The 27,682-nt window shown below is 39.5% G+C and overlaps 1 protein-coding gene and 1 long non-coding RNA gene across 5 annotated transcripts in view; one reads left to right on the top strand and one right to left on the bottom strand.

The window, feature by feature from the left end:
* ABCB11 (ATP binding cassette subfamily B member 11) overlaps positions 1-27,682 on the top strand; it is a 39,556-nt gene that overhangs the window by 6,851 nt on the left and 5,023 nt on the right. For 3 of the 4 annotated variants that reach the window (XM_041473390.1, XM_041473391.1, XM_041473392.1), the window contains 19 exons: positions 2,926-3,013; positions 3,873-4,006; positions 4,665-4,836; positions 6,573-6,697; positions 7,476-7,650; positions 10,657-10,770; positions 12,708-12,818; positions 13,754-13,879; positions 14,681-14,884; positions 16,126-16,296; positions 16,670-16,868; positions 17,615-17,693; positions 18,640-18,775; positions 19,857-20,015; positions 22,642-22,746; positions 22,845-23,006; positions 24,748-24,951; positions 26,789-27,030; positions 27,140-27,296. In XM_041473390.1, the coding sequence (XP_041329324.1) occupies positions 2,926-3,013; positions 3,873-4,006; positions 4,665-4,836; positions 6,573-6,697; positions 7,476-7,650; positions 10,657-10,770; positions 12,708-12,818; positions 13,754-13,879; positions 14,681-14,884; positions 16,126-16,296; positions 16,670-16,868; positions 17,615-17,693; positions 18,640-18,775; positions 19,857-20,015; positions 22,642-22,746; positions 22,845-23,006; positions 24,748-24,951; positions 26,789-27,030; positions 27,140-27,296 (2,863 nt within the window). The remainder of the gene's footprint in view (positions 1-2,925; positions 3,014-3,872; positions 4,007-4,664; positions 4,837-6,572; positions 6,698-7,475; positions 7,651-10,656; positions 10,771-12,707; positions 12,819-13,753; positions 13,880-14,680; positions 14,885-16,125; positions 16,297-16,669; positions 16,869-17,614; positions 17,694-18,639; positions 18,776-19,856; positions 20,016-22,641; positions 22,747-22,844; positions 23,007-24,747; positions 24,952-26,788; positions 27,031-27,139; positions 27,297-27,682) is intronic. The other variant, XM_041473393.1, reaches the window with a different exon arrangement.
* Positions 10,514-16,754, bottom strand: LOC121356698. The gene is made up of 3 exons (XR_005955612.1): positions 16,469-16,754; positions 16,099-16,251; positions 10,514-10,738 (listed from the first exon to the last, which is right to left on the bottom strand). It is a non-coding gene; the product is annotated as an uncharacterized LOC121356698 (long non-coding RNA).

Raw genomic sequence — 27,682 nt, 5'->3', positions numbered from 1 at the left:
ATTTTCGTATCCCATTGTTATCATAGCTTGTCAGAGAATGCATTGTTATTGAAGATCCTGTTCAGCCTCTAAATGTTATATTTTCTGTTCATAAGGTAGAAAAGAGGCATGGTTCTTGTTACATAGTCCTGTTTCTGAGATGGTGATATTATCTGGAGGGACAGAAGGTCAGCTGGGATCTTGGTTTTTCAGTTACAGTTGTCTGCAAGAATATTTTTTGATTCTGATTGTTCGGATAACAGATACATATGTTACATATCGGAGTTCATTAATCTATTTTCTGTGATTACACTGTAGGTAGTAATGACTTCTGGTCATTCTGGCCAGGACTTAGCTACCTGTAGGTTCCTGCTGACTCCTGAGCAAGTTAGCTAAACTTTTGTCACTGAGAAAAATGAGCATTTCTAGAATGCAATTCATCTTAGCTTATTGGGGATGTCTGAGGCAGGTCAAAAGAACTGCCCCATAAGACTGGCTGTTTCTTTCCATTAAATATAATAAATGTAGTCTAGATAATTCATTCAGATACAGATATCTGTAAAGGCCAAATTTGAACCTGTAACCTTTCCTAAGAATAATTTCTTGATGCATCATTACAAAAGTTTTCTAATCTCTGAGTGACATTTCATTACATACTTAATTGGAATTAAAAGTTACTTGTCTAAAGGTCTCTGAAATTCAGGGCACATGGGAAGCTATTCATATTCTTAGATGTAGGTGACTAGGGGCAAATTATTTTGCTCCAGGCCATCCAAACCAGCTTTTGGAGATGGGCTGGCAGATAGCATACAGGATTTACTATTGACCTCTGTACCTCTGAAGCAGCAACTACAGACCGAGCAGGACACATTCATTGAACCATAGAATAATTTGAGTTAGAAGGGACTTCAGGGATCATCCCCTAGTTCAATCCCCTTGCAATGGACAGGGACACTTTCCACTAGATGAGGTTGCTCAAAGCCTTATTCAAACTGTCCTTGAACAATTCCATGGATGAAGAATCCACAACTTCTCTGGGTAACCTGTATTAGTGTCTCACCATCCTCACAGTGAAGAATTTCTTTATAACCTAAAGCTGCTCTTTTACAGTTTAAAGCCATTTCCCTCCATGCCCAGGTAAAACGTCTCTCTCCTGCTTTCTTGTAAACTCCCGTAGTGTCCTGGTAGGTGCTCTTAGGTCTCCCCACAGCTTTCTCTTCTCTAGGCCGAACAAACCCAACTCTCTCAGCCTGCTCCAGCCCACTCATCATCTTCATGGCCTTCATGGACTTGCTTCAGCAGGTCCATGTCCTCCTTATGTTGGGGCCCCCAGAGCTGGATGCAGCTCTCCAGGTGTCACCAGAGCAGAGTAGAGAGGCAAAGTCCTTTGATCTGCTGGCCACACTGCTCTGGATGCAGCCCAGGACATGGTTGGCTTTCTAGACTGAGAGCACCCATTGCTAAGTCACGTTAAACTTTGTCCACCAGCATCCCCAGTTGTCTCCCCAGGGCTGCTCACAATCCATTCTTCAGCCAGCCTGTGTTTGTGCTTGGGATTGCTCCAACTGAGGTGCAGGACTTTGCACTTGGCCTTGTTGAATTTCACCTTGTTGAGGTTCACACAGTCCCACCTCTCAAGCCTATCAAAATCCCTCTGGATGGCATCCCTACTCTCCAGCGTGTCAACTGCACCACATAGCTTGGTGTCATCAGCAAACCTGCTGAGGGTGCACTCAAACCCACTGTCCGCTTTGTCATTGACAAAGATGTGAAACAGCACTGGTCCCAATAACAACCCTTGAGAAACATCATCTGCTACTGGTCTCTATTTGGACATTGAGCCCTTGACTGCAACTCTTTGAGTGCAACCATCCAGTCATTTCCTTATCCACCAAGTGGTCCATCCACCATCTCTCTCCAGTTTAGAGACAAGGATGTCATGCAGGATAGTATCAAATGGTTTGCACAAATCCATTTAGTAGATGATGTCAGTCACTCTTCCCTCATCCATCAATGCTGTAATTCTGATAAAAAATGCCACCAAATTTGTCCAGCATGAGTTGCCCTTAGTGAAGTCACATTGGCTGTCACCAGTCACCTCATTTATCGTGTGTCTTGGCACGGTTCCTAGGAGGATCTGCTCCACGATCCTAATTATCCTGTAAAATTGTTGTGGATATCTGTGTCAGATAACTTAGGTTAACAACCTAAGTTGTTTCCATGCTTGTTTTTTGTCAGAGATCTAGTCAGGTGCAGAGCGTTCCCTTGTGGCTTAAAATTTCAGGGTACAAAATTTTGGGTAAATGAAGTAAAATTTGCTGTCCTGCAGGATGTTTTTTAAAAAGTTATCTAAATGTATAACCCATAACAACCTATTTCAAAGTAGATTAAATGCAAAAGCAGCAATTCAGTGGCCTTCACTGATTCTAGGAGTAATTATCACTACTACTTGTGTAACAGAACAAGTTATCCTTTTAGGTTAGCAAGTTTATGGGACAAAGTAATATTTTATTTGGCTTTAGCAGCCCTCACTTCTCCCTATAAAATGCAGTTGAAATCTGAATGTTACTAGTTGCTATAATGGCACGAAGCAAGCACATTCAACATCTAATGAAAACTTGGTGGGCAGCTCTTTGAAGCACCCTCTCACCTGTGCTGTTTTGGAGCAGGCAGTCTGGGGCCATTTCCTGGAGACTACAGGGGTGCTGTGGGATGGTGGAACGTTTTTTGGTAGCTGCCAGCTCCGAACCCCTGTGCAACAGCCAGAACAAGGAAACCAGCCACTAGCAATAGCCTCGGTATTGGGAGACAATGCCTCTGTTAGCAAAACAAGCTGACTTCCACCTGGTCTGAATCTAACTTGAGGATCAGATTAGAAACCTGTGAGAAACTTTAAAAAGTATTACTCACTTCTTTTTTCCTTTTTTTTCCTTTTTCTTTTTTCAGGCTGCTGGATATTGAATATGAAATGACCAAGTTTGCAGGATACTATGCAGGAATTGGTTGTGCCATACTTGTGTTAGGATACCTCCAAGTCAGTATTTTGTTTTCCATTTTGATTTCAAAGTTTAAATCACTAAATAATTAAGTTTATAATTATTATGTTACTACTACTTATTTGAGCAGAACAGATGCTTTCTCATTCCATTGCTGAAATATGTTAGCTCTGACAATCTGAGAGCTCCTTGGATTTGCACATGCATACCTTTGTAAAAGGATGCATTTTACCCACACCACAAGCAATACTTGATCAACTGTGGCTACTATGGAATCCACATGCCCTCCAAAAATAACAGCTGAAGGGCATGCAGATTCCCAGTAGGCATCTCAACTGTGTTGAGCCCTATTTCTGTTACAGAGATATTACAGAGCAATACTAGTGTAAAACTAATGTTGGAGAAGAATTGTACCCTACATATTTTGTAGTAATTGTTCAGTCCTTATGAAGTGAGTCAAAAGCTTGGATGATCCCTGCATAGTTTGCTGAAGGGCCCATGGCTTTTGAAGCTTTTTGTAATCGCAAAAATGACTTTTCAATCTCCTTCCTGAAAACTATCCAAGAATTTTGCAGAGGTAGGATGGCTGCCATCCCTGTATTACTTACATTTGTAGATGGAAAAAATGTTGTCCATATGGCATTCATGTAACAGCATAAGGAATTTCACTTGCCTCTCCTCCCATCTTATCAGAACTGAGACAAATGCCTGATCCAGAGGCTATAAAAAATTGTTGGATTATTTGACGATCAAAACAGCTATGTAGCCAGAATGTATTTTACCTGAATAGTAATTTTACCAATAGCCTTTCCTATTCTAGCCAAATTGTTTTTTCTGATTTGTTGGGAGTAGAAAGACTTTTTACTGCAATTATCAGCTATTTTGTGCTTTTCCCAGATCTGCTTTTGGGTTATGTCTGCAGCTCGTCAGATACAGAAAATCAGGAAAGCTTATTTCAGGAAAATAATGCGAATGGATATAGGCTGGTTTGACTGTACATCTGTAGGAGAACTGAATACCCGAATTTCTGAGTAAGTAATCTAAGAAGCCCATATGCTACAGAAAAAATTTTGCAATTCCTTCCAAACACTGCAGAATGCCAATAATCAGGCATGTGATAAACACCTTGTAGTAGAAAAACAGCTATGTTCGTGGAAGCAGCAACCAGACTGATTAGCTCTCCCATCTTTTAACTAAGTACCATAACTGCTGAACCACAATTGTTTCCATTTCATGCCTTGTCTGACAGCAAATGTGTGTGTGGGTTAGATGGGTTTTGGGGTGGGATTTCTTTTTCCAGTTTGTCCTCTCCTCTCTTCTCCTTTTGTCCTCAGTCCTTTCAGAGTGATCTGCAGTTTGGCTACCAGTACATACTTCCTGAATCAGCTGGGGCACAGTAGTAAGAGCCAGTTAGTGTATCAGTCTGCTGCCAGAACATTTCCTGAGAAAGGATAGTATATTCTGTGCAATAATCATGTCTAAAAGGCTTCTCCATTGTGAAGGCATCAGGTTTTCTCATTGTACTCCAAGGTCTTTATATGGGGTAATGGTGAAAGAATAGGGATGAGGATGGGCCCTCTTTAGTGAAAAGCAACTAACCCAAACGTGGCCAAGAGACCCACAACACAAACAAAAGTTATGCTCACAGCTCTTCTGTTGACTTTTTTTGCTGTTGTTGTTGTTTTCCAGTGATGTTAACAAAATTAATGAGGCTATTGCTGATCAAGTAGCAATCTTCATCCAGCGCATAACCACCTTTGTAGGTGGATTCCTACTGGGATTTGTCAGTGGCTGGAAACTGACCTTGGTTATCATTGCAGTCAGCCCTCTGCTTGGGGTTGGAGCAGCTCTCTATGGCTTGGTAAGTGAATTGTGAAAGGTTCACATTGAGCAATAATGAACAGGAAAGATCTGGCCAGAAAACTGTGAGGATTGGTGCAGTTGATTACACCCCTTTAAAGTCAAGAGAGACAGATTATGGTCCCAGTAGCACTGAGGGAGAGGGGAGGGATGGAGGGAGGATTGTGGGAGAGGGGAGGTGGGCTTTGCTTTCACTTTGTTTTTTCTGATTCCCATAATAATAAATCCTGCTTCTAAGAGGGGAGTGTAAGCTTACCTTCTTGTGGGTCTTGTGGATGGGTATTAATGCTGAGATCAGAAGCTGGCCTTTACCTTTCTCAATTACTACACACCTGCTTTAGATGGCTACAAGATACAGGACTTGATTGCTCTATGTAAATGAGTGACTTTTATGGGTGCTAAGTTTCAGAGACATAAAATGGTTGAAAACAACTACTCAAACTTACCTCAAACTGTCCCTGCTCCCAGAAGCTGCTGCACCTTCTCCAGTTGTTCTGTTCTGCTTCTCCATCCACTTCCTATGAACTTCCTGTCACTGTCCAAAGAACAGTGAAAAGGGGAACTGCAGGATCCTCTGCCCTCTCCTCTCCTCTCCCACACTCATCAGGGCTGGGTAATTCCTGCTCATCCTCTTCATTCTTGTTGGGTTCAGTCCTTTGGAATCTCATTTCTTTCACATCAGGAACAGCTTGCTATCATTTTGCTATCAAATATCTAATGTAACTGTGACTAATTTCTTGTCCTCCAGCTCTCCTTTAGCACCTTGTGATGACTGCAAGTAGCTGATATGAATAATGACTCATGCGAAGTGGGAGAGCAGAAGCTTGGCAGGGAATGAAATAAAACCCAAAATGTTTTTCCTTCTTTTCTTCCACGTTATACCCCATTATGTTTGTATTTTTCTCCCTTTACATTCTTACTTTATCATCTCTTTCCAGTCACACACCTACTTTTAAGTTTTTCCTCATTATGAGCCTTTCCAGCCCAAGTCTTTGTTTTACACCATGAAGAAAATAGATCCAAAGTCAATCTGGCCTGCTTTCCTGTCTTCAAAAAGGACTAATAGATGCAAGGGGTAGGGTATTTGGAAAGAGAAAGGAAAGACTGACACATTACACTTTCTAATGATATCTCATTCCCAAGTCAATGTGGTATCTCTGTGTAGAATTGTAAATTACTACATTTTCTTCCATTAATTTGAGCATTTTTTGAGTCTAAGTAAGCTTTTGGTATCCAATGAGCTCTTGGTTGCTGTGTAGGGACCTGTTTGCTATCAGCCCACAAAGCACAGTGGTGCCAACATCTGTTTTTATCCTCCCCCACCACTACAGTTACCTCTTCTTCCTGAAGCTGGGATCTGCCACAGTGGTTAAAGGACTGCTCCTGGTGCTTAAGCTCCCCCTTCCTCCCACAGTGCACAAACCCTCAGTGTGCAATCTGCTTCAGCCTAGTTAGAGCAGAGAGAGGGAGGGAGGGAGGCAGGGAAAGCAGGAGTTGTCAGCCGCTCTTTCCAGCTACTTGGAGAAGAGCCGTTGCTAAAATATGCTACAAAGGTGTGTGCCCTGGCACTAGAAGGCCTAAGTCTTCAAGTGTGCAGCATGCCTAATAAAAGCCTGCTTGGAGTGCAGGAGGTGACCCAGTGCAGAGCAGCCAGCACAGAGCAGCCAGCATTGCTCATCTCTGTACTTTTCTGTACCTGAAATTCAGGTGTAACCAGCACTGCTTATGCTTTTGTAGGCTGTGGCAAAACTAACAGGCCGAGAATTAAAGGCTTATGCAAAAGCTGGAGCTGTGGCAGATGAAGTACTCTCATCCATCAGAACAGTGGCTGCTTTTGGTGGGGAGAAGAAAGAAGTTGAAAGGTTTGTTTGAGCAAACTCTAAGGTCTCTGATTTCTATTTCCTGAAGTGATGTAATGCTGTAATGCAGATCAGATTCATAACAATTAATCTCTATATTCTACAACTATGACTATCTGGTAGCTTTGAAACTTACATGCATGTATGTTTCAGAAATTTAGGTTTCAAGAAATGTATGCAGAATTAGTTTGATAATTCGGTCTATCAGTGAAATAAAGCATCAGCAATACTATCTTCATTTCATGCTTACTTGTAGGAACATTCTGTCAAATTTTTCTTTAAATGCTGTCTGATGTATCACTTTTGCAGCATTTCTGAAAACTTTGAGTATTTCAAGCTAAGTAGGAGAATTAGTTTCATCAGGACATCCTCATGATGACATTCAATCATGACATCATTTTTCATTAGAAAAACATCAGGTTTTTCTTCTGCAAATTTCTCTTAAATTCTATGAAAACATAATATGGCTGTAGGATGTGCTCTGGAGTGTTGGCCAGATTCTCAAATCCTGTGTTAATCTGCTAAAACTCCAAACCCCATGATGAGGTATCGGCAATGAGTGTGGCTTTTCTTGTGCTTATTACACGAGAACATAAAAGGATTTAACGATCTGGGAGCATTTCTGGTTTCAGCAGTGCTCTCTCACTTCAGAGTGATTCTGTATCGACCCTATATGTGGACATTCTGCTGAGTCATCAAAGGTGCCTCATATGATCTTTGCTCATTTTGAAATTTCTGTCAAATTTATTTAATTCCCTCTTATTTTCCTCTCTTTCTACAGATACGATAAAAACTTGGTATTTGCTCAGCACTGGGGAATTCGAAAAGGAATGATAATGGGATTATTTAGTGGTTACATGTGGTTTATAATTTTTCTAAGTTATGCATTAGCCTTTTGGTATGGTTCTAAACTTGTCCTTGAGGAAGAAGAATATTCACCTGGCACTCTTCTGCAGGTACTCATTTTAGCTTGATGCAACTTTTCTGCACTGTTCTTTAAAATAATAATTCTGGAACACATATCTGTTCTGGTATCTGGTGGCTCCATGGTAACAAAAATTATTTATGTCTTTTGAAGACCATTACTCACTATATGTATTACACAACTGGATAAGACAAAAAAACCCTCTGTGTTTATTTTAAGTATTTTGAATATTACCTGTGGTCATCAGAATAATGCCTTCATTTGACAGCCCACACAATTGTCAGAAGCCTGAAACTAGCTTTTCCATTTTGTGGGTCAGCATGGGGCTTCTGGGATCTTGGCTTTTCTGAAGAATTTTATGATGAAAAATGTTGTGGTAAAGAGACACCTAACTAAAGAAAGTCTTGTCACATCTAATTTCTCATGAACACTTTTGTGTTCGAGAAACCATTTCTTGTTGTTTTGTTTTTACAAAGGCTGTGTAAACATGTATGCAGATCAAAACACACCTGGCTGTGGCTGCTGCGGTGTGTACAAAAACTACATTAATCTGTGTGGCACTCGTGCATTCACTTCTGCATAGTAGGTGCTTTAGACACTTTTGGCCTCAATGCAACAAAGCCAACATCTACAGGTGTTTTGGCTAGTTGCTTAAGCCAGGACTGCCCAAATGGCAGACTCCAGTCCAAACTCAGAACAACTTTTCCTGAACCTTAGTAAGTTCTGGGTATTCTGATGAGACATTTACTTTTGCACCTTCTCTGCCTGTTGCACACCATGAGAGTTCCCAGCCACCTGCTGCACACAGTGCAAAGCTTCCTGCTAAATGGAACTTCGCAAATTACTCTTGAGAACATTGTAAACCTGAGTCATTCTGTTCAAGGAGGAAAACATTTGCACCTGTTCTCAATACCCATAGTTGATATGAGGTAGTGCTGTGAAAAACAAAGTGAGCAATTTCTTTGCCTTGCTCACAGTAACTATAGTCCAGTACTTCCAAATGACAAATGGCAAACAGTGGGGGGCTACCCTGAGCTGAAAAACTGTAGCTGTCAATGGAGAGAGTCTCCTTTATGTCCTTCCTCACAGCTTCCAGTCATTTTCTTCTACTTCATCTTTTCTACCATACACTCCTAGTTTGGCAGGGGGGAGGAGGGGGAATTTTTAGATACAAAACATTGAAATATGCTTTTCCTGCTCTCTCAAAAAGTCATACACTTCCCATACTGCATTGAGATATACTAAGTATTGCCTTCCCTTCTTCTTCTGCCAGGTGTACAGAACATGCTCCTTCATGTTCATGATGGACACTGACAGGCACAGAACCCCCCTGCTTTAGGAGTCATTCCCACAATAAAATTAGTTCATAGTAAAGCTGAGTGCAAATGTATGGCACAATCTCTACATCTCAGTGTAGACATTTGCAGTGCACAGTATGCATTCAGTAGATTCCTCCACTTTAGCTATAGGGATATTCCCAGTAAACATCATTATACTGCAAAGGAGAAGTGAGTCCCATGTGCTGTTATTTTTTTCTCAACAGTAGTGCTTCCTTATACACTTTGCCCCATTTACCCTGAGTCCTGTTTGTGTTGTATCCAAAAGCTTAGCTTGATTGCTTCTTAGCAGAATTTGCAGGCCAAACTAGAGCAAAGGGTTACATACCTGACATAACATTCCATGTCTCCTTATGTGCAGGGTGAATGTTCAATAAAGCAACAAAATGGACCAAAAAGCCTCCACCAAAGACATTGTCCAACTCTTATAACCTGTTCTGCCAAAACACTGTAATTGAAAAACTAAGGAGAAGTAAAGCAGAGTAAATTCTAGGAAAAAACCTGTCAAAAAGTGTTCAAAAGCACACCCCATATGGTAGCACTGAGAAGAATAAGTGTACTGACAATACAATGCAGAAACAGACGATGAAATAATTTGCATCTATGTGGTATACAAGTGCTAAATAAGCCTTTGCCTTCTTTAAGTTCATCACCTTCCAGTGTTCTGTTCTTTGAAGCCCCTGCCAGCATTTGCAGTCTTAGTTCCTGACTATATTTAAGAACCTTAATAAAAACCTTTCATAGAAATGAAGTATTGGCAGCTCTTAGGAAATTTCTAACACTTGTGTATTTTAGTTGATGTGCTACACCTTCACTTGCTTCTGATCGCAAGGTCACACACCAAGGCTGAATTCTTGGACTCAGGGGTCCTCTGATATTGAATACTGTATCCAGCTGCCTTTATTGTCCGTCAGTCTTCCCAGGAAGAGCAGATGCTGTTGCTCATTTTCTCTCATGTTGTCCTAGGCTTAGGCAAAAAGGGGGTCCTTGGGCTTTCAGAATAGAGTCATTAGTGAGTAACTCTTCATTTTGGTTCTTAGAAAAGGACTTAAAACCATGAGCCCATTGGGTATGTGCTACCTGTAGAAACTGTCCACCCACACTGATAGAATAATTTCACCTCAAAAAGTGGCTTATCCAGTGTTGGTAGCAACTCTTACGGTTCATTTCTTTGTAAGACAGAAAAAATATTCTCTATAGCTGGTACTTCCTTCAAAAGTAAGCTTTGTGAGTATTGGATGAGACACGAACTGCAATATACAAAGATTGTACTACAGTGTTTTAAGCTTCTTTCTATTTTTCCTTACTGGTAAAAGGCATCCCTGAAATAATCTATGTCCCACCAATGTCCTATTCCAGACCTTGTTACAAGGAAAAGGCACGCAGTCAAACTGAGATGGCTTAAAAATACATCACTGCCATCTCAGTAAATACCTAGATGCATACTTTTTTAGGCAAAGACAAATACGAGTTGTTTTACTTCAGCCTCAAGCAGAGCTGTGAAAGACAGCAAAAATACCTTCTGAAATGCATTTATTTGCTTTCTTGTTGGCTAATAATGCTCATGTAGTGAATCACTTCAGTTCAGCAGATGCATGAGAAGTCATAAAGCTATTGTAGTTGGGTTTGCTTGTCTAAGCTGTAAGCTATAATAAAAATGTGATGTCATATTTTGTTAACTTCTTTTTCCACTTCTTCAGGTTTTCTTTGGCGTTTTAATAGGAGCATTAAATCTTGGCCAGGCATCTCCCTGTCTGGAAGCCTTTGCCACTGGTCGTGGGGCTGCAACAAACATTTTTGAGACAATAGATAAAGTAAGTAATGCATTTCTAAGCTGTGTTACTTTCTAGTGCAAAAAAAAAAATAAAAAAATTAAATAAGCCTGAAGTGGTATTAGTTTTATCTGCAGTGTAAATGAGGAAAAAGGAATCTGATTAAAGAAAAAGTGACTGTGCAATAGAAAAGTCCAGTGGGGTGCACATGGGCTCAAAAACCACATTGAACAGATTTCTTAAGTGGCCTGGTTCTGAGTTCTGAAGCTTCACCTCAGCTGCTGCTGTTCCTTGTTCCCATTTCTCCTTACAGGCAATTACTTATCAGTGCTGGCCTGTGGAAGGTGTACTGGCAGGCAGTAATAGCCACTCTGCAATGAAACTTGCAGCAACCATCCCATAGCTCCCAGCCTCCAGATGGCATCAAAAGCTGTGGCTCTGTTGGCATTAGCGGTGAAGGTGGCCTCTGTCACCTGTCCCAGAGCTACCCTGAGCAAAAATGGGACAGGCACTGGTCATGCAGCTGTTACAAATGTTAATCACAATATTATCTAAACAGACACTTGAAATAATTGTATGAGAGACCCTGAGATGCCACTGAAATTTATTGATTCCTTTCTTGATACCTTTGTATAGCTTTATAAATATAATGGTTGGAAATGTACTGTTGATTTCTTAAAGTATGTATTATCTCTGTTCACTGACAAGCTTTATTGTGCTGAAAGCTGTGCAAACACATTAAAATGCTGCTTGTCTTCTACAGAGCACATAAAGCTATGGTAATGCTAACAGTTTTCAGTAACCTTTCAAATTTCTGCAATAACGATAAAACATGTACACTTCATAAGCTAAAGCTCTAAAATGAACTGAAAATAGAGATGAATTAGGGATGTGGTTTTCTGAGAAAAAATGTAAAATGATAAAGAGTTTCAACAGTAACGATTAATCACAATATTCAGGATAAGACTGAGTCAAATAACCTGAGAGGAAAAAAGCAAACCAACGTCACATTTCATCTATCTAGAGAAAGGGTGACAAAATTAGATCCATCTGCTTGCCACATTTGTAGATTTGTGATTAGACAGTACAAGCACAGCTCTGCCCTGACACTAAAGCTAGTCCTGTTGAGATTCTCATTTGCAGGATCAGTGAAACTTCTTCATAGATTAGTATCAGAATTTAAGTAAGTTATATTCCTGAAGTGGAACCAGTCTTGTAGCTGTTTTTAATATCTTAGAACATACACATTTCTCATTTTAACTTTCCTTTCAATCTGTTAGTCTATATTAAAAAAGCATGCACATTTCAGTTATCAAATATTCATTGCTATAGTTTTAATTTACTGTTTGTATTCCATGCTTCAGAAATCTATCCTTAGAAAATTTTATTTATCTTCAAATTTCTTTTAGTTCTTTTATCATGTCTAGCAGTCCACAATACCCAAGACCTGGCCAAAAGTATGGGAGACCCAAAGCACTTCCCAGGAAAACTTCAGTATTTCAGCTATTAGCACTGGGTGCACAAGGATGGATGTTTTAATTGCCAAGTGGCAAGACCTGAAAATTTTCAGCAATGAATTGGTTGTTCGGTGCTGTGAGAGGATGTTTTTGAGTGAGGTAGTGCCATATTATCCCTGAGGAGCTGGCTAAATTAGCTTAGCCAAAATGCCTCTGTCAGTCAGCTACTCAGTTCCAGTTAAAACTGCCTGAGTGGTTGGCTGTGGTATTTGCAGTAAGCCTACAATGAGAAGAGGGTGCATCCTTGTCTGTGCTACGCACCAGTGACAACTCCCCTATCACTCTGGCCCTCAATTCCATGTCCCTTGCCTGCTATCCCTGGGGCAGAGCCTGCAGCTGGCTCCATGCAGCCAAGTGCTGTTCAAACAGAAGTGCCGTGGCTTTGTATGGTATTGTATTTATCTACTGCATCACTGGTGACTGTTTAACAGCAAATAAATAACCCAATAATTTTCATCCTAGAAACCCACCATTGACTGCATGTCAGAAGATGGCTACAAGCTGGATAAAGTACGAGGGGAAATTGAATTTCATAACGTAACATTCAATTATCCATCCAGACCAGACATAAAGGTAATTATTCATCACCCATCCTGTGAACACAATTATTGTAAACAAGAAAAATATCCTGGTTCTGCCATCAATTTCTAGACTTTCCATAGAGATTATCTTCCAGAAGCCCAGACTCAAGTAGACTGAATAATTCTTCCATTAAAGTGTTCTTCTGCTTACTGTTTGGCTTATTTTACCATTCTGACATATCCACTGCCACATCTGCATATTCCTTGCTGCTGAACATAAACTCCCAGTAATTCTGGGCAAATTCACCTGTGTACAGCTTCTCTTGCAATCAGTGATGCCCTTGTATCAATGTGTTTGAGATAGAACACAAAGTAATAAACTGAATGGTGCAAGGAGATTTTATAAAACTCTTCCATTACCCTGGGGATGCACCATGTGACCCATTAAAAGGCTAGGAAAGGGATGGAGTGTAGGCTGTATATCCCTCTATTTCTCTACTCCTGTGTTTGAATTGACAAATTCTCCTTGGAAAAGCATGTTATTGGACAAGCACATTAGTGCTATTACTTCTAAATATGGAAGCACATGTTGTATCAGATTTTCCTACAAAACTTCATGGTTACTTTCTTAATATTTATGCTGTAGCATACATTCACAATACACACAGAGTGTTCTTTAAAGGAAATATAATTTAATAACTCCTCTAGTGTATTAACTTGACTAGTTCTTAATGATGAACAACAGGAACAATTAAAGGTCAAAATCTGCCTGCCTGATGCAGAAATGAGTGCTCTGCATCTACAAAGTCTTCAAACAGTGTAAACATATGTAGCTTGCTTTGTCATCTTTCTTCATAATACTTTTCTGAATTTTGTAAAATTGCTTTGAATCTTTACTTTAAGGTACAGAATGTACTCACTTGGTTGTATGACTGTGGGAGAATTAAAATAGATAGATTCTGTTTCTTTTTTTTTTTTCCTATCCAGATTTTGGATAACCTTAATATGGTGATTAAAGCAGGAGAGACAACAGCTTTTGTTGGACCTAGTGGAGCTGGGAAAAGTACAACAATACAGCTCATCCAGCGTTTCTATGACCCCACTGACGGCATGGTGAGTGTCCCAGCCTAGAATGTGTTTCTCTGGCTCCAGAAACTGAAAGAATGGCATGGTTTCTTCTCCAAGGTGGGAAGGAAGACTACTAACTTCCTTTTAATTTCTTTCTTCTTCTTTTTTTTTTCCTAATTATTTTTTAAATTAGTGAAATATCTTCCTGCACATTTCTTTTATAAAACTGTGCTTAATAGTCTTATAAAAACAATTATGTGAAAGAGCAAACTGTTAGGAGAAAATAAAAATTCAGTGCTAAATCTGTGTAAAAACTATACCTATAGAAATGATAATTCAGGAGTGACAAATGTTTTCTGGAAAGCACCGTAGTGAACATTTAAACATTAACCCATAATATCACTTCAGTATATGCAATTACCACTTAGTAATGGCTTGACTAAGAATACGAATTATAGCTGTTGAAAATCTCCTTCCATTTATGTGTTCCTGTATCAAATAGGAACACATAATCACATACATGTTGACCTGTATTTGAATATATAAAACACAAAGAAACAAATTACTGTAAATAACATAATCATCACTTTCATGATTACTTTTCACCTGGTTTTATTTCTGATGCCAAGCAGAAATGGGAAAGGAAATCAAAGAGCACAACTCCAAGAGCTAACACTACTGCCACTGCTTTGCCACCTTCTGTATCTGAAAGCTGATTTTTATGCTGGTTATGGAAACACAGCATCACAGGCCCTTCACTTCCACTGTGTCTTTCTTTGTCTCTGAAGTGGAGGGCATAATGTCCCTGATTTTTTTCCTGATCTTGTGTCCATGTTCTAATTGTAGATTACCCTGGATGGCCATGACATTCGTTCCCTGAATATTCAGTGGCTGCGCTCACAGATTGGCATAGTTGAACAAGAGCCAGTGCTCTTTGCCACCACGATTGCAGAGAACATTCGCTACGGGCGGGACGAGGCTACCATGGAAGACATAATCAAAGCAGCCAAACAGGCCAATGCTTACAATTTCATCATGGACTTACCACAGGTATGCTCTGCCTTGGAAAATGTTTGGCAGAATTTGATAAGCAAAAAAGAATATTTTTGTCCTTTTGTCCCTCCTAGCCTGCAGCAATTTATGCTCAAGTGGACGGACAGAAGATTAATACAGATAGGAGGCAACAACCTTTCCTTTGACTATAGTTATTTAGGTCTTTCTACATGTATGCCATGAGGTTATAAAAGCAAACATCCACCCCCACCCCAAAATACAACCCTGAGTATTAGTTCTTCAGGAATCATTTACACAACATTCAATATCATGGTAATAATCATAGCATGGTTTAACATTTGTATTTTTCATGTTTTGGAGATCTGTTTCTGTTCAGGCCAAAAGCAATGTAGAGCTCAGCCTCTCACTAGCTAGCATTTGTTACTTCACTCATCCGTACTGATGCTCACAACCTCACCTCCTTGTACAGGCTCTGTAAGCCAGCTGGAGGTTCCTTCTCCAGTTTCTTCCCTGATGATGACAGGGCTTCAATAATTCCTCCTTACAAAGCCCAAATTGGGTAGTATCAAGCTCTCTACTTTTCTAGAATATTATTTTGCCAAGTAGCTTCTGAAAATGACATGTTGCAACAGTGACATGATTATTGACATGATTCAAGTACCATTAACTAATATTAGTACATTGTCTTTATCCTCCATCTTTGCATTTCAAGGCTTCCAGGAAACTATTCACTGAAAGGCTGTTCAAAGGCCCCTATTTATTTCATGGAAATGGAGGAATAAAAAAGATTAAGCTCTAAGTGAATATAATGATCCTGTCTCTCAATATGCCAGGCTTTGTGTGTTAATTGTCTACCTGAACCCAATGCTGCCAGAGTATGGTATCCATGAAGCACAGACACAGTGTTCATGAGTTACAGGTCATCAGTAGACAAGGCCAGGAAAAGTTTGCTTATGAGTCATCTGATGGAGAGTGGGTGGGGTGATTCCTCTCCATTTCAGCTTCTGCTGATATAGCTGTTTCAAGCTGAACCAGAACATCTCACCTTTTTAACCAGCGCATACTTTTGGCATGGGGTTGAAAACCTGATTCATGCAAAATGATTTTGTATATTATGGAGAAAGTTATTTCACCTGTTGCTCTTTGAAACTGCTGCATTAACAATGTTTTTGTTTAAAGTCTACTCCAAGGACAAATCTGAGACATCTTACCAATACCTTCACAAGGATCTTAACAGGCTTTTTTCTTACCTCTTTAATCTTTTTTCCTTCACACAGAAATTTGACACTCATGTTGGAGAGGGTGGAAGCCAGATGAGTGGAGGTCAAAAACAGAGGATAGCTATTGCTCGAGCTTTGGTGCGAAACCCCAAAATCCTGCTCCTGGATATGGCTACATCAGCACTGGATAATGAAAGTGAAGCAATTGTCCAAGAAGCACTTCATAAGGTTTGCTACAGTATAGCAAAAATCAGACTCGAAAGGGCAGAAGTTATTTATAATGCACTCTGCAGAGGGTGCTCCTAAATTGCAACAAATCAGTCAGACGCATTTCTTAATAACTGTTTTATAGGTACAAGTAGAACCTTAGTATTATGGACTGAGAATAATTTTTACTTACCTTGGGACATCAACAGAAACCTATAGCTCCCTTTGCCCAGAAACAGATGCTTCTCTGTGGGCTGTGGATTGAGCTAAAGTCAAAGTGGGCTGAACCCACTAGAAGGACTCCAGTTAATCTGACGAGCCTTTAGGTTGCAGTGCTCATTGCCAGCATGTCAGTGTGCTGTGCTGGGAGTGGGGCTGTTGTTGTCTCCCTCAGGCTCGCCTCGGCCGCACAGCGATCTCCATCGCTCACCGCCTGTCAGCCATCAAAGCCGCCGACGTCATCGTCGGGTTTGAGCACGGCAGGGCTGTAGAGAGAGGAACTCACGAGGAACTCTTGCAGAGGAAAGGGGTTTATTTCATGTTGGTGACCTTACAAAGCAAAGGAGAAGCACCTAACAGAGAAGAAACACAAAGTAAGCATTTTGTTTTCTTTTATAAAATAATGTGAAATCCCACAGAATGCAGATTTTCTTTTTCTTTTTTCTTTTTTTTTTTTTCCTCTTTTTTATAAGGGCTAGTAGCTGCTTTTTTTTTTGTTCTGCTTTTATGGCTGAATTTTATCATTCATAGAGGTAATACACTGATAGCCCTGGCCAAAGTGTTTTTCCTGCATATGCACTGAAAGACCTTCCTTATATAAGTCTGCTCTGAACCATTAGTTCTGACCTGAAGTATCCATCATTTTATAACTCCACTGAGTGCCAAAAGTCCAGTTCTGCTGTGTTTGGAATTCAGGCACATTACAGACTATGCTGAAGTTATCCTATTTGTTTTGCTAGAGGCAGATTTGAATCAAAGCTTCTGGAAATTAAGGTTCAATAGATAATCTGTTGTATTTTTGTGAAGCATGCATTGGATATTATTATCTTGAAATAAGAGAGTGATTGCAGAGTTAAAATAGGTAAATATGCTTTAGTAGTCACATTCAAAGTGAGATGGTCATTGGGCTAATATTCAGCTAACTGCATTATGTCAAATACAAATATAAAACTTGTGAAACATGTAGGTTGAGTAGCAAGGTTATATTACACCCCTTTCCTTCTACAAAGTATTCCATTTATAACTTGGAGGCTATGCACTTTTTTGCACAACCACAGTGTATTTAGGTTGTCTTCAATTTTGGCACTAACTTCAGAGCTCTGTATACTGTATTTTGCAGCAGCAGAGAATAATGTGGTTGAGCCAAATCTTGAGAATGTCCAGTCATTCAGCAGGGGAAGCTATCAGGCCAGTTTGCGGTGAGTCTTAAAAATGGTTGTAAATCACAATGTTTCCAGACTACTCTCAATGTTTCTACTTCATCCCACTATTCCAAAATCCTAATAAATAGCTATTCTGTGTGCTGTGTAAAAGAGGGTTGAGGGGCTGCAAACAGTTTACTGAGATAGAGTTCTCTTGCAAAGAAATAGCTTGAGTAATAATGTTACTGATTGAAATCCATGGATAAACAGCAAGGCTGTTTATTTTGGTCCTTTCTATCCATAGTACATTCTCTCCAATTTTGATCTACTCTGTTAATGTTCTGGTTTTGATATTACTAACATACAGCCTTAGTTGTAATATCTAATGCACTTTCTGTCCAGTTGTTTGAAAAATTACTTCTTGTGCAGTTATTTGAGAAATCAATGCAATCCACAAGCATATTTCTATTATGGCTTCTACTTGATGAAAGTTAAAGTATTTTACAGCCAGACTTTCTTGTACCTAGACACTTACTATTTCTTCCAGGCCAAGCCTATGTCAGGCATGTGCAAATGAATACATCTCTTACATTACACAGTTATGTTTTGTCAGAGAGAGAGGTGCTTTGTTTCAGCTTCCTGTTTTGCTAGGCTGAATTACTGGCAGTGGTAACAGTGATTTGACTTCGTGTCTTAATAACTTTTGCGAGTGTAGTAGAACACACCACAGTTTTACTTAACAAATACACAGTACATTGTCATCTAAGACAATGTCTGAGTGGTGTGAGTGGAATATGATTTTGAAAAGTATTTGTCCCCATTGGTGAGATACTTTCTTCCCAAGAAGTTGAGAGAACATATTCAAGAAAGAATATGTCTGTGGGTTTCCTATGAATTGCTTCAGTGCATTTGGATTTAACTGACATGAAAACTGTACCTGCTTGCAAGCAGTTATTGTTTTTACTAAGCTGTAAATAGCAGGCCATTTCTGTTCTCTCTGCAGAGCTTCACTTCGGCAGCGCTCAAGATCCCAGCTCTCTAACGTGGTCCCTGACCCTCCACTGTCTATTGGAGGAGATTCTGCAGAGTCTACCTATCTTACGCCTTCTTATGGAGAAGATGATGGAAAAGCAAAAAAGGTCAGGTCCAATAGTTTGTTATGAAATTTTCAACTGAATAGGTTATATTACTCATTAATGCTCACCTGTACCTATGTGCTTGTAGCTTAAGAGTTCTTGGCAGGTACATCTTGGCTTGATCCTTTTCTCTCCTTAAACAAAACCACAGCTTCAATTCTTATCTCTCTGTAAACTCTAGGCTGCATTTTGATGGCTGTTTTGATTATTGCTCCATATAAATTTCTAGCAGAGAAATTTTGGTATTTGCTCTCTACCTTTTGGTAAATTTATATATGTTGTAGATTTAATTGAAAAACATACATTCCTAAAAGCTGAATTAAATGACAAAAAGCAAAATTGAGGGAGATGAGCAGGGCTGAGCACACAAGGTGTTAAAAAAATTCTGCACAAATCAAACTGAAGGATAAGTTATAATTTGATGATGAATATTCTGCCCTTACTGGGCATAATTATGGGAATTCAGCATATAGTCTGAGGATGTTTCACAGAGGGCAGGCATAATTACCATGTAAAAAGCCTGAATCCAGCTGTCACTCTGAAATCTCTCCTGTTTTAATGATCTCACATACCTGTTAATTTGATGCAGTCTGATCAGTGTGGTCACTCACTTTAAAATAGTATTTAAGTGATTGAATGAGTGACAGAAAAAGCTGCTTGTGAGGAGGGAATTTACGTTTTGGCACTGAATATTTCATCACACCTTATCTGGAGACAGCTGAAAGGGAATGGCCTGAGTTTCAGTGGCATAAAATCTCAAACTGGTTGTAAATAACCTCTGCAGCTGGAACAATTAGAGCTGCAAAAGATATGAATATCTCTCTTTTTCCCCAGAGATGGTAAAGTTTATTGTTTATTTCAGTAACTTTTTTTAAGTAAACTTTTTTTAAGTAAACTTGACTTATTAGAGCTCCAAAAGAGCTCCAGACAGCAGCTGTCTTTGCCCCTCCTGTCCAAAGCTAGAGCAGCTATTTGGGTCACTAGTGTAACAAACTTGGCTAACTATTTTATCTCACTGTCAAAGGGAGAGCATCATTGATGGAATGCATTCACTTCAGAAATGCAACCTGTTTTTTCTTTTTAGGAATCTGTTGTGGAGGAAGATGCCAAGCCTGTACCATTTACCAGAATTTTGAAATACAATGCCTCTGAATGGCCATACCTGGTGCTTGGATCTCTGGCAGCAGCTGTGAATGGAGCAGTCAATCCACTCTATGCTTTGTTATTCAGTCAGATTCTTGGGGTATGTTATGGTAACATTTTAAAGTGTATTTTAGCTCTGAAACAGAGGAGAGTGAATATATGATGCACAACTTGACATGTTTTGGCAAATCTTTAGATCTCATAATGAAAATGGGGTTAACCTTCTTGCCGGTAAACAATTATTCAGTAGAGATATAAATATCACTGTCATCAAACTATCATTAGAGCTCTTTGAAGGAGTAAGCTTATCACTATTTGTCATGTGTTCTTCATTATCTCTTTTGTTCATTTTCCAGGAACTGTTGGGAATGGGTTTCTGTACTTGCATACAGTTTATTTTAGATGAGACAAAAAATACCTCACATGCAGGTACAGTGGAGAGAGACACATGCAAAGGTCATTCTCTGCAGAATTTTATTATGCAGACTTGGAAAGCCTTTGAGAAAGCTTTGGATCAGATCTAAAAAATACTTCACTTTTTTTGTTTACATATTTCAAGCACCTTTTTGCTGCCTGATTCCTGCAGAATGCCTAGGGAGAAGTAGGTAATTTTACCTGGGTTCACAGCCACCAGCAGAGAGTAGGCTGGTATCAGTAGGTTTGGAAGCAGGAAGTAGGAATATGCTTTAAACTTTAGCATTCACTAAAAGATACAATATTATCAAGATCCACTACTACCACCTCTCTTGAAACTTGTCAAGTTCAGCCATGAGTGTTTATTTCTTCAAAAACTTGTGGTGATAGAAAAAAGGATGCGTCCCCTTTTGTGTAAAAGCTTTCTGGGGAAATGCCAAGTTGGTGGGAAACTGCAGGGCTGCCTGAAGATATTCAGTGCTGCTCTAACTGGTGCCTAGGAAAGTGTCCTGAATTTTCAAGAATTAGGGTAGAGAAATCCCATCTGTTCAAGCTGTATCTTATTAAGTAAACAACACATTCACTGAGAACAAAATGGGAATACCATGGGTTTTTTGTGGTTTTGGTACTCATGTGATGTAGGATAAAACTTGTGCTTCCCACTCACTTGCATAGGTCATGATAGGTACACATGGGTGCAAAAATATATGCCCTAAAAGGTAGACAGATGTTGGAGGTCAAAAACCTTACGGGCAGGAAAAAGCAAATGAATGAATGAATGACCCAGCATTTGAGCTCCTGGTAGAAAAGGATTCTAAGAACAGTGTCAGAGTCTATAAAAAAAAAGACTGACCTTTTGTTGTTTGGTTTTTTGCGAGTATTGTTTTGGTTTAGACATTCCTCACTAGGAAGTTGCTTAGAACTTCGAATTACATTTACTTGCAGTTTTGCATTTAAGTAAGATCCCATGAGCAGGAGAAAAAAAGGTTGTTCCAGGCCTTGTTGATCCACTTAACCTTTTTGCCTAATGCCTTTAGGCATAGGTGTACCACCTCCAAACACTTTTTGAGTGTCCAGACCTCATGTCAAGGACTGTGGCTTTCACTAGACAGCAGGTGAGACACTGCTATACGCATTCCACAGTGAATCTTACCTTTGATTCCTTTGGAGAGGAGTCTTCTAGACCTTGGGAGGTCTGGGGCTAACGATACTAAATACCTTCATTGCCAAGGATGAACTTCTACTTTTGACGGCCTCAGTCTATCAAAGAAGAGAGGCTGCAAGAAAAAGCAAGCTGTAATGAACATGAGGGAAGTCCAATATCTGTGTTTTATTATTCATAAATTTAAAATATTTCTGTCTGATGCCAAAGCAGTCAGGCAGATGGAATATACATCTGCTTTCAGATCTGCCCAAATATCTGCAATGTTGTTGTGTCAGACACGTGGGCTTCTACTCTGGGACAAATATGCTGGGGAAGTGAGGGAAAAATCCCCACAGCTATGAAGTGAAAGGATAAATTTAGCTAAGTCTGCCCTGAAGATTTTCAGAAATAAGTCCCAAAAAGTCAGTGAAGAGCTAGATAATACTGTGTATGTACCTTTTGAACAAAGTTTTCAGTAATTTCTTTTACTTATGCTTTGGTTTTCCCTGTGGAATTCTCAGAGTATGGATCCTTTCCAGTGAAACCCAACTGAAAGGTGTGCTCTCACTCCTACTGGGCATGGAGTCCATGGCTCTAGATGAGAGTCCACACTAAAACTGCTGAGACTTACATGATCTGAATATGGACACCTCAGCAACAAATCTTTCTTTTTTATAAACCTGCTGCTATTGTCCATGCTGCATGTTGCCATGGTCAGTGGTTTTTTTTTTACTTTTTTAATAAAGAACACAGATTGAAAACATAACTGACCATGTTAGGACAGCTGCAGAATGGGATAGTTTGATTCTACAGGACAGATTTTACTGTTGCTTTGTTGCTATGCTGTTTATTACATTGACATTCTCTGGTTATCATTATTTACAGTGGGGGGTGAGTGGTTAATTATAACCAGGGATAGGCCACAAATAGGAGTAGTGCGTGCAGACACCAAGCATACTGAACTCATTGGTTAACAGGAGTAAATCCCATTATGTTTTAATCCAGGGTCACCTTAGGAAAAATAAGGAATCAGACCTTTGCAGGGGGTGAGGGAGAACTCTGTATTCTGGCTTTGGTTGCAGAATGGGTTTCTGCACTTGGCAATTGGGAATCAAGTACATATGTCACACACAGCAAAACTAACATTTCTATTTATTTCTTTTCAAAGACCTTCTCCATTCTTGATGAAGAAAAGCAAAAAACCCAGATCAACGGTGTCTGTGTGCTCTTTGTCTTAGTCGGAGTTCTTTCATTTTTCACACAGTTTCTCCAGGTAATAGTCCAATTTAGTAATAGATATTTTTGATTTTGCACCCTTTCTTGGTGGGTGTCTCTCTGTGTACAGTCTGTTTTTATTTTCATGTACCCCAGGGATACACCTTTGCCAAGTCTGGTGAGCTGCTTACAAGACGGTTAAGGAAAATTGGTTTCCAGGCTATGCTTGGGCAAGACATTGGTTGGTTTGATGACCGGAAGAACAGCCCCGGTGCTTTGACTACCAGGCTTGCAACAGATGCCTCACAGGTCCAAGGGGTAAGACCTGGCGCCTTATGAATCATTTTACTACAGACACTGACTGAAGGCCTCTTTTGGCATGTTGTCACAGAAATTAGCTACCATGCAACCAGCCAGATCAGTGTAGATCAGTTCTTGGTAAGCCAATTAAGCTATTTCTGCCAGCATGGAACCAATGGTAGTATATGGTATACCCTGAAAGTACAAAAAAGAACAGAAAAATCAATAAAATATCAACCAACAATGGAATGGGAACACCCAGTGCAGGAGTTTGATTTTTTTTTTTTTTCTGGAGAAGAATTAGCTTTTTGCCACAATGTTAAAGTGTTTATTTCAAAAACATGTCAAAATAATATGTTAGTGACAGTCATTAATAACCATGTTTTCCAGTTCTCAGCATAGTATTGTGCATGTTGTGGCAATTTTGATCTAAACTGACAACCCACTTCTGCAGTACTGGCTGGTGCTCCGGCTGGGACTCCTGCAGCCAGTTTCAGTATTTGGGAAAGTGAGACACTAGCTGCATGCATTGTGTTCCTTAGTGGCTGAGGGTTAAATCATGCTGAGCTATATATGTTCCTTATCTGAACAGATCCTTAGGTAGAAGTGAGTCAGATGCCATTTTGCTGGGCTGCAATGCAAGCAATTTTCTAGAAACAAGGAAGGAGATGTACAGATTTCTTTTGTTGCAAAAATTGCCATGTTTCAGCTTGACTGAAGATTGTAAGTCAACGGGGGTTTTAGAGAAGAGGTTTCCAAAAGCCCTGTCAGCAGCAATTTCTACAGAATCAGGGAAACCTGCTGCAAATCTCACAGGGTATCTTTTAATTGAAATAAATAAACTTGTAAAACTCTGACTGAACCATGTGATGTCCTAAGGGACATCTTTATTTGAAGCACAACAGTGAGGCACAGCCATCCAGCCCACAGCGTGCAGGGGGTGAGGGAGACCAGAGCTACCTGTGCAGAAGTACCCTGCACCTTTCACTGCCTGACACAGACCTTGCTGCAGGTCAGAGAGGAGATGATGAGCATTTTGTGCTGCCAAGTTCATACCCAGCAAATGAGTTTGACTGAAAATCATCAAGGATATCAAATGTACATTTTTATTCTAATACACAGCAATATAGTTCCTATTTAGAATGCTGTTTACTGCTATGAAAGAAAATTACTTTTGAGTAAATAAGTCTATTAGAAAGAATAGCATTGTTGAAGTACATAAGGAGCAGACAAATGTATTCAATAAAGATGATGTCAAAGCTGTATTTAACTTTTTTCCTTAATAAAGGGATTAGGCAGAAATACAACTTTGTTTCAGCCCTTTTCAGTGATGTTGCTTACTGATTTTAGCACTGCTGAGGGTTTGTTGTTAATAGCTAAGCTATAAAATAGTCCTGTTGATTATTTATATCTACATGGATAAATGTAGAGGCTAAACAGTGTATTCAGATGAGTGCTTCTCCAGGGAACCAAGGCAACAGATTTCAATAATTACATTATATTTCTCACAAACAGTAGAAACAATCTTCTGAATTCTCAATGAAAAAATTGGTGGATCAAAGGAATATTGGACATTTTCAGTCCTGCTCTTGATCCAATTAACTAAAAACAGTATATCCAGACTGGCTAAATTCCAGTGCAGTCTAGCTGTTAGTGTCTTATGTTATTTTAATTTACAGTTTTCTAAAGTTTTATAGGAAGATTTGTTTAATTTGTTTTTGAAGTACAAATCAATGATTTCTGTTTCTTTTCTTCAAAGGCAACTGGATCGCAGATAGGAATGATTGTCAATTCCTTTACTAACATTGGGGTGGCCATGGTCATCGCCTTCTACTTCAGCTGGAAACTGAGTTTGGTAATAATGTGTTTCCTGCCATTTTTGGCTTTATCTGGAGCTGTGCAGGCTAAAATGCTGACAGGATTTGCCTCACAGGACAAGAAAGCACTGGAAGCCACTGGACGGGTAATGCTGTTTAAAAACTAATTTATATTTGCAGTCGCAGTTAGATGAAAGGGGACCATCAGTAATTCAAATGTCGTGAAACTGGCAATGCTTTGTGAATAAGTTGAAATATTTCAGCTTGTTAAACTACTGAAACAGCAATGGGAACTCCGTAACTGCAAAAGCACTTGCTGCATGGAATGTGACTGACCTTGCAAAAGTTACTGAAGTGGTAGACGTAGATCTCGCGGCAGTGTGGTTCACCTTTGTTGGGTTTTATTTAAACTCCCATTTGCTGATGACCTGTGATTAAGCTGTCCTCAGAAAGCAGTGATAGCTGTTCACCTAGAAATTCTCGCACCTGAGAATCTGGCACTGAACCACAAATCAGTACATGGATTTTAGAGAGGACAGTTGTTCCTTTGGTGGGTCGCACCAGCTTAAGAATTAAGCTCATAGGCCTTCCCACCTTAAGAATTAGGACCTGAACAATTGCCCACACCCAAAATAATTATTTACAAAAGTCGTAAATCAAAATACTTCTTGACAAGGAGAGAAACTTCACTAATGAGTCAAGGCAACAGCTCTTACTCAATAGAAAAACCCAGAGGCTATGATGAAGTCATATTTTAAGCAATGCTTCAGCAGTTTTGGTGATGATTGATTGTGTCTGGTGTTATTTTCTAATTTATTTGCCAGTACTGCATCCAAATGCTAAAAACACTGAATTCTTCCTTCCAAAGTGATTGCTCATGAGCCATGCTAAACATGGAAAATGTCTGCACAATCCAATTCAAAATATCTATTATCTGTTCCTTCACATTGAATGATAATGCAAGGCATTGACTCTCAATTTTGGTCAGAAAAAAACCCCCCTTAAAACTGGATTCCTGATTGTCTACATTCAGATCTTTTCCTACATGCTGAAAACATTCATAAGCTATAATACCACACTTGCCTCCCAAAGCAATGTGTTGCATTATGAATCTACTATCAAAATCCAAGCAAACGACAACATTTTAAAACAATTTCTTAGTAAAATTATTTGAGATTAAAAGGGTGAAATTAGGACCAAACAAGCCATTAATTTACTTCTGCAGATGAAATTGTGGTACTCTTTTCTTGGGATATATACCGAAATTCTGTCAATAAATTAAAATATGAAGCCTACAACTAATAAAAGTTCCACACAAGTTTCTGTGGTGATTGTCTCATAATTTCCAGTGTTGCATTTTTCTATGTGCATAGGCAAGCATTTGCTTACTCTTAGCCTATGTAACAAGGTAAAAATCTTGGAAATTGTGTCACTGAAGATTCATATGTTCCACCTCATCAGCCTTTTGGACATGAGAGGGAGGGAGGGTGAGCAGGTGAGGAAACTTACTAAATTCAAGTGGATTCAATTTATGAAATGGAAGTTGGGGTTTAACTCTTTTTTCGACTATTGCTAAAAGTCACAAAACAATTGAAATAAACATATTTAATTAATAAATCCATGCAACCAAAGAAGTTCCTAAAACAATTTTTCCTTTTGTGGGTGTCACATTTATTCACCTTATGTGAAATAAGTCATAAGTGAGAGCAGGTGCCTGATTCCCTAAAAGTGCTTACAGTAACAGCTCCAGTGGAGCAGGCAGATCATTGCTCTCAAGGAAATGAATAGGAAATTGCTTGTAGGAAAAGTCTCTTTAGGCTGTCTGATGTTTGGGCCACTTTGTATCATGTTTGAAGGAATTTATATATTGCATCAGTGTCCTGAGTTCATGAAAGTATCATGCACTTGTGAGACCACATTCTACATTTCCAAGTAAAAATTAGGAGCTTTTACCCTTTTTTTCCCCCCCCAGCCCTTTTCCAGATTGCCAGTGAAGCTCTCTCTAACATCAGAACAGTAGCTGGGATAGGAAAAGAGAAAATGTTTATTGACAATTTTGAGAAGCACCTGGATATGCCCTACAGAGCTGCAATCAAAAAAGCACATGTGTATGGACTCTGCTTTGGCTTTGCCCAGAGCATTGTGTTCATTGCCAACTCCGTCTCTTATCGATATGGGGGATTTCTTGTTGACAATGAAGGACTCCATTACAGCTTTGTGTTCAGGTGAGAGCCTGCTCAGAGCCACAAACAGGTCTCTAAAGGTTCTGGACTCAATGTGGTGTTCAGTTTCCTGATGACTTCCCAAGAATGACCGTTTCCTCCTTCCCCACAGGGTGATCTCTGCAATTGTCACCAGTGGAACTGCTTTGGGAAGAGCTTCTTCCTATACCCCAAACTATGCCAAAGCCAAAACATCTGCTGCACGCTTTTTTCAACTGATTGATCGGCTTCCTAAAATCAGTGTTTACAGTGAAAAAGGGGAAAAATGGGTAAGAGTGGAGATGTGTAATTTGTGATGTGAGTCAGCTCACTACAGGCATGGATGTTGCACTAGTGATTTAGGAGTCATTGAGGATCAATCCTTTGCAAGAAGGCTATCCTGATTGTAAAATTTTTATTTGTCTTTGCTGTTTTGGAAGCAAGCTCTGTACTAGACAGGAAGAGTAGTATAAAGTCAGCCATTAGGAATTTTTCAGTGTAAAACTCCTGTAAATTGGAATGGAGCTGATTTGGATCACTCACAGAACAGCAAGCTCTTATTTCCTGCTTTACAGTTCAAGGCAAACCTTACTATTGCTGATTATAATGGAGGTTTTTCCATTCATATCTAACTGGGGGGGGGGGGGGGATTTTTAAAAAGGAAAAAAAATTTTTG

Source organism: Pyrgilauda ruficollis, unplaced genomic scaffold (genome assembly GCF_017590135.1).
Source record: "Pyrgilauda ruficollis isolate IOZ18807 unplaced genomic scaffold, ASM1759013v1 scaffold3, whole genome shotgun sequence".
NCBI lineage: Eukaryota > Metazoa > Chordata > Aves > Passeriformes > Passeridae > Pyrgilauda > Pyrgilauda ruficollis.
The sequence above is the reverse complement of the archived record's forward strand: the minus strand, read 5'-3'. Positions and strand labels throughout refer to the sequence as shown.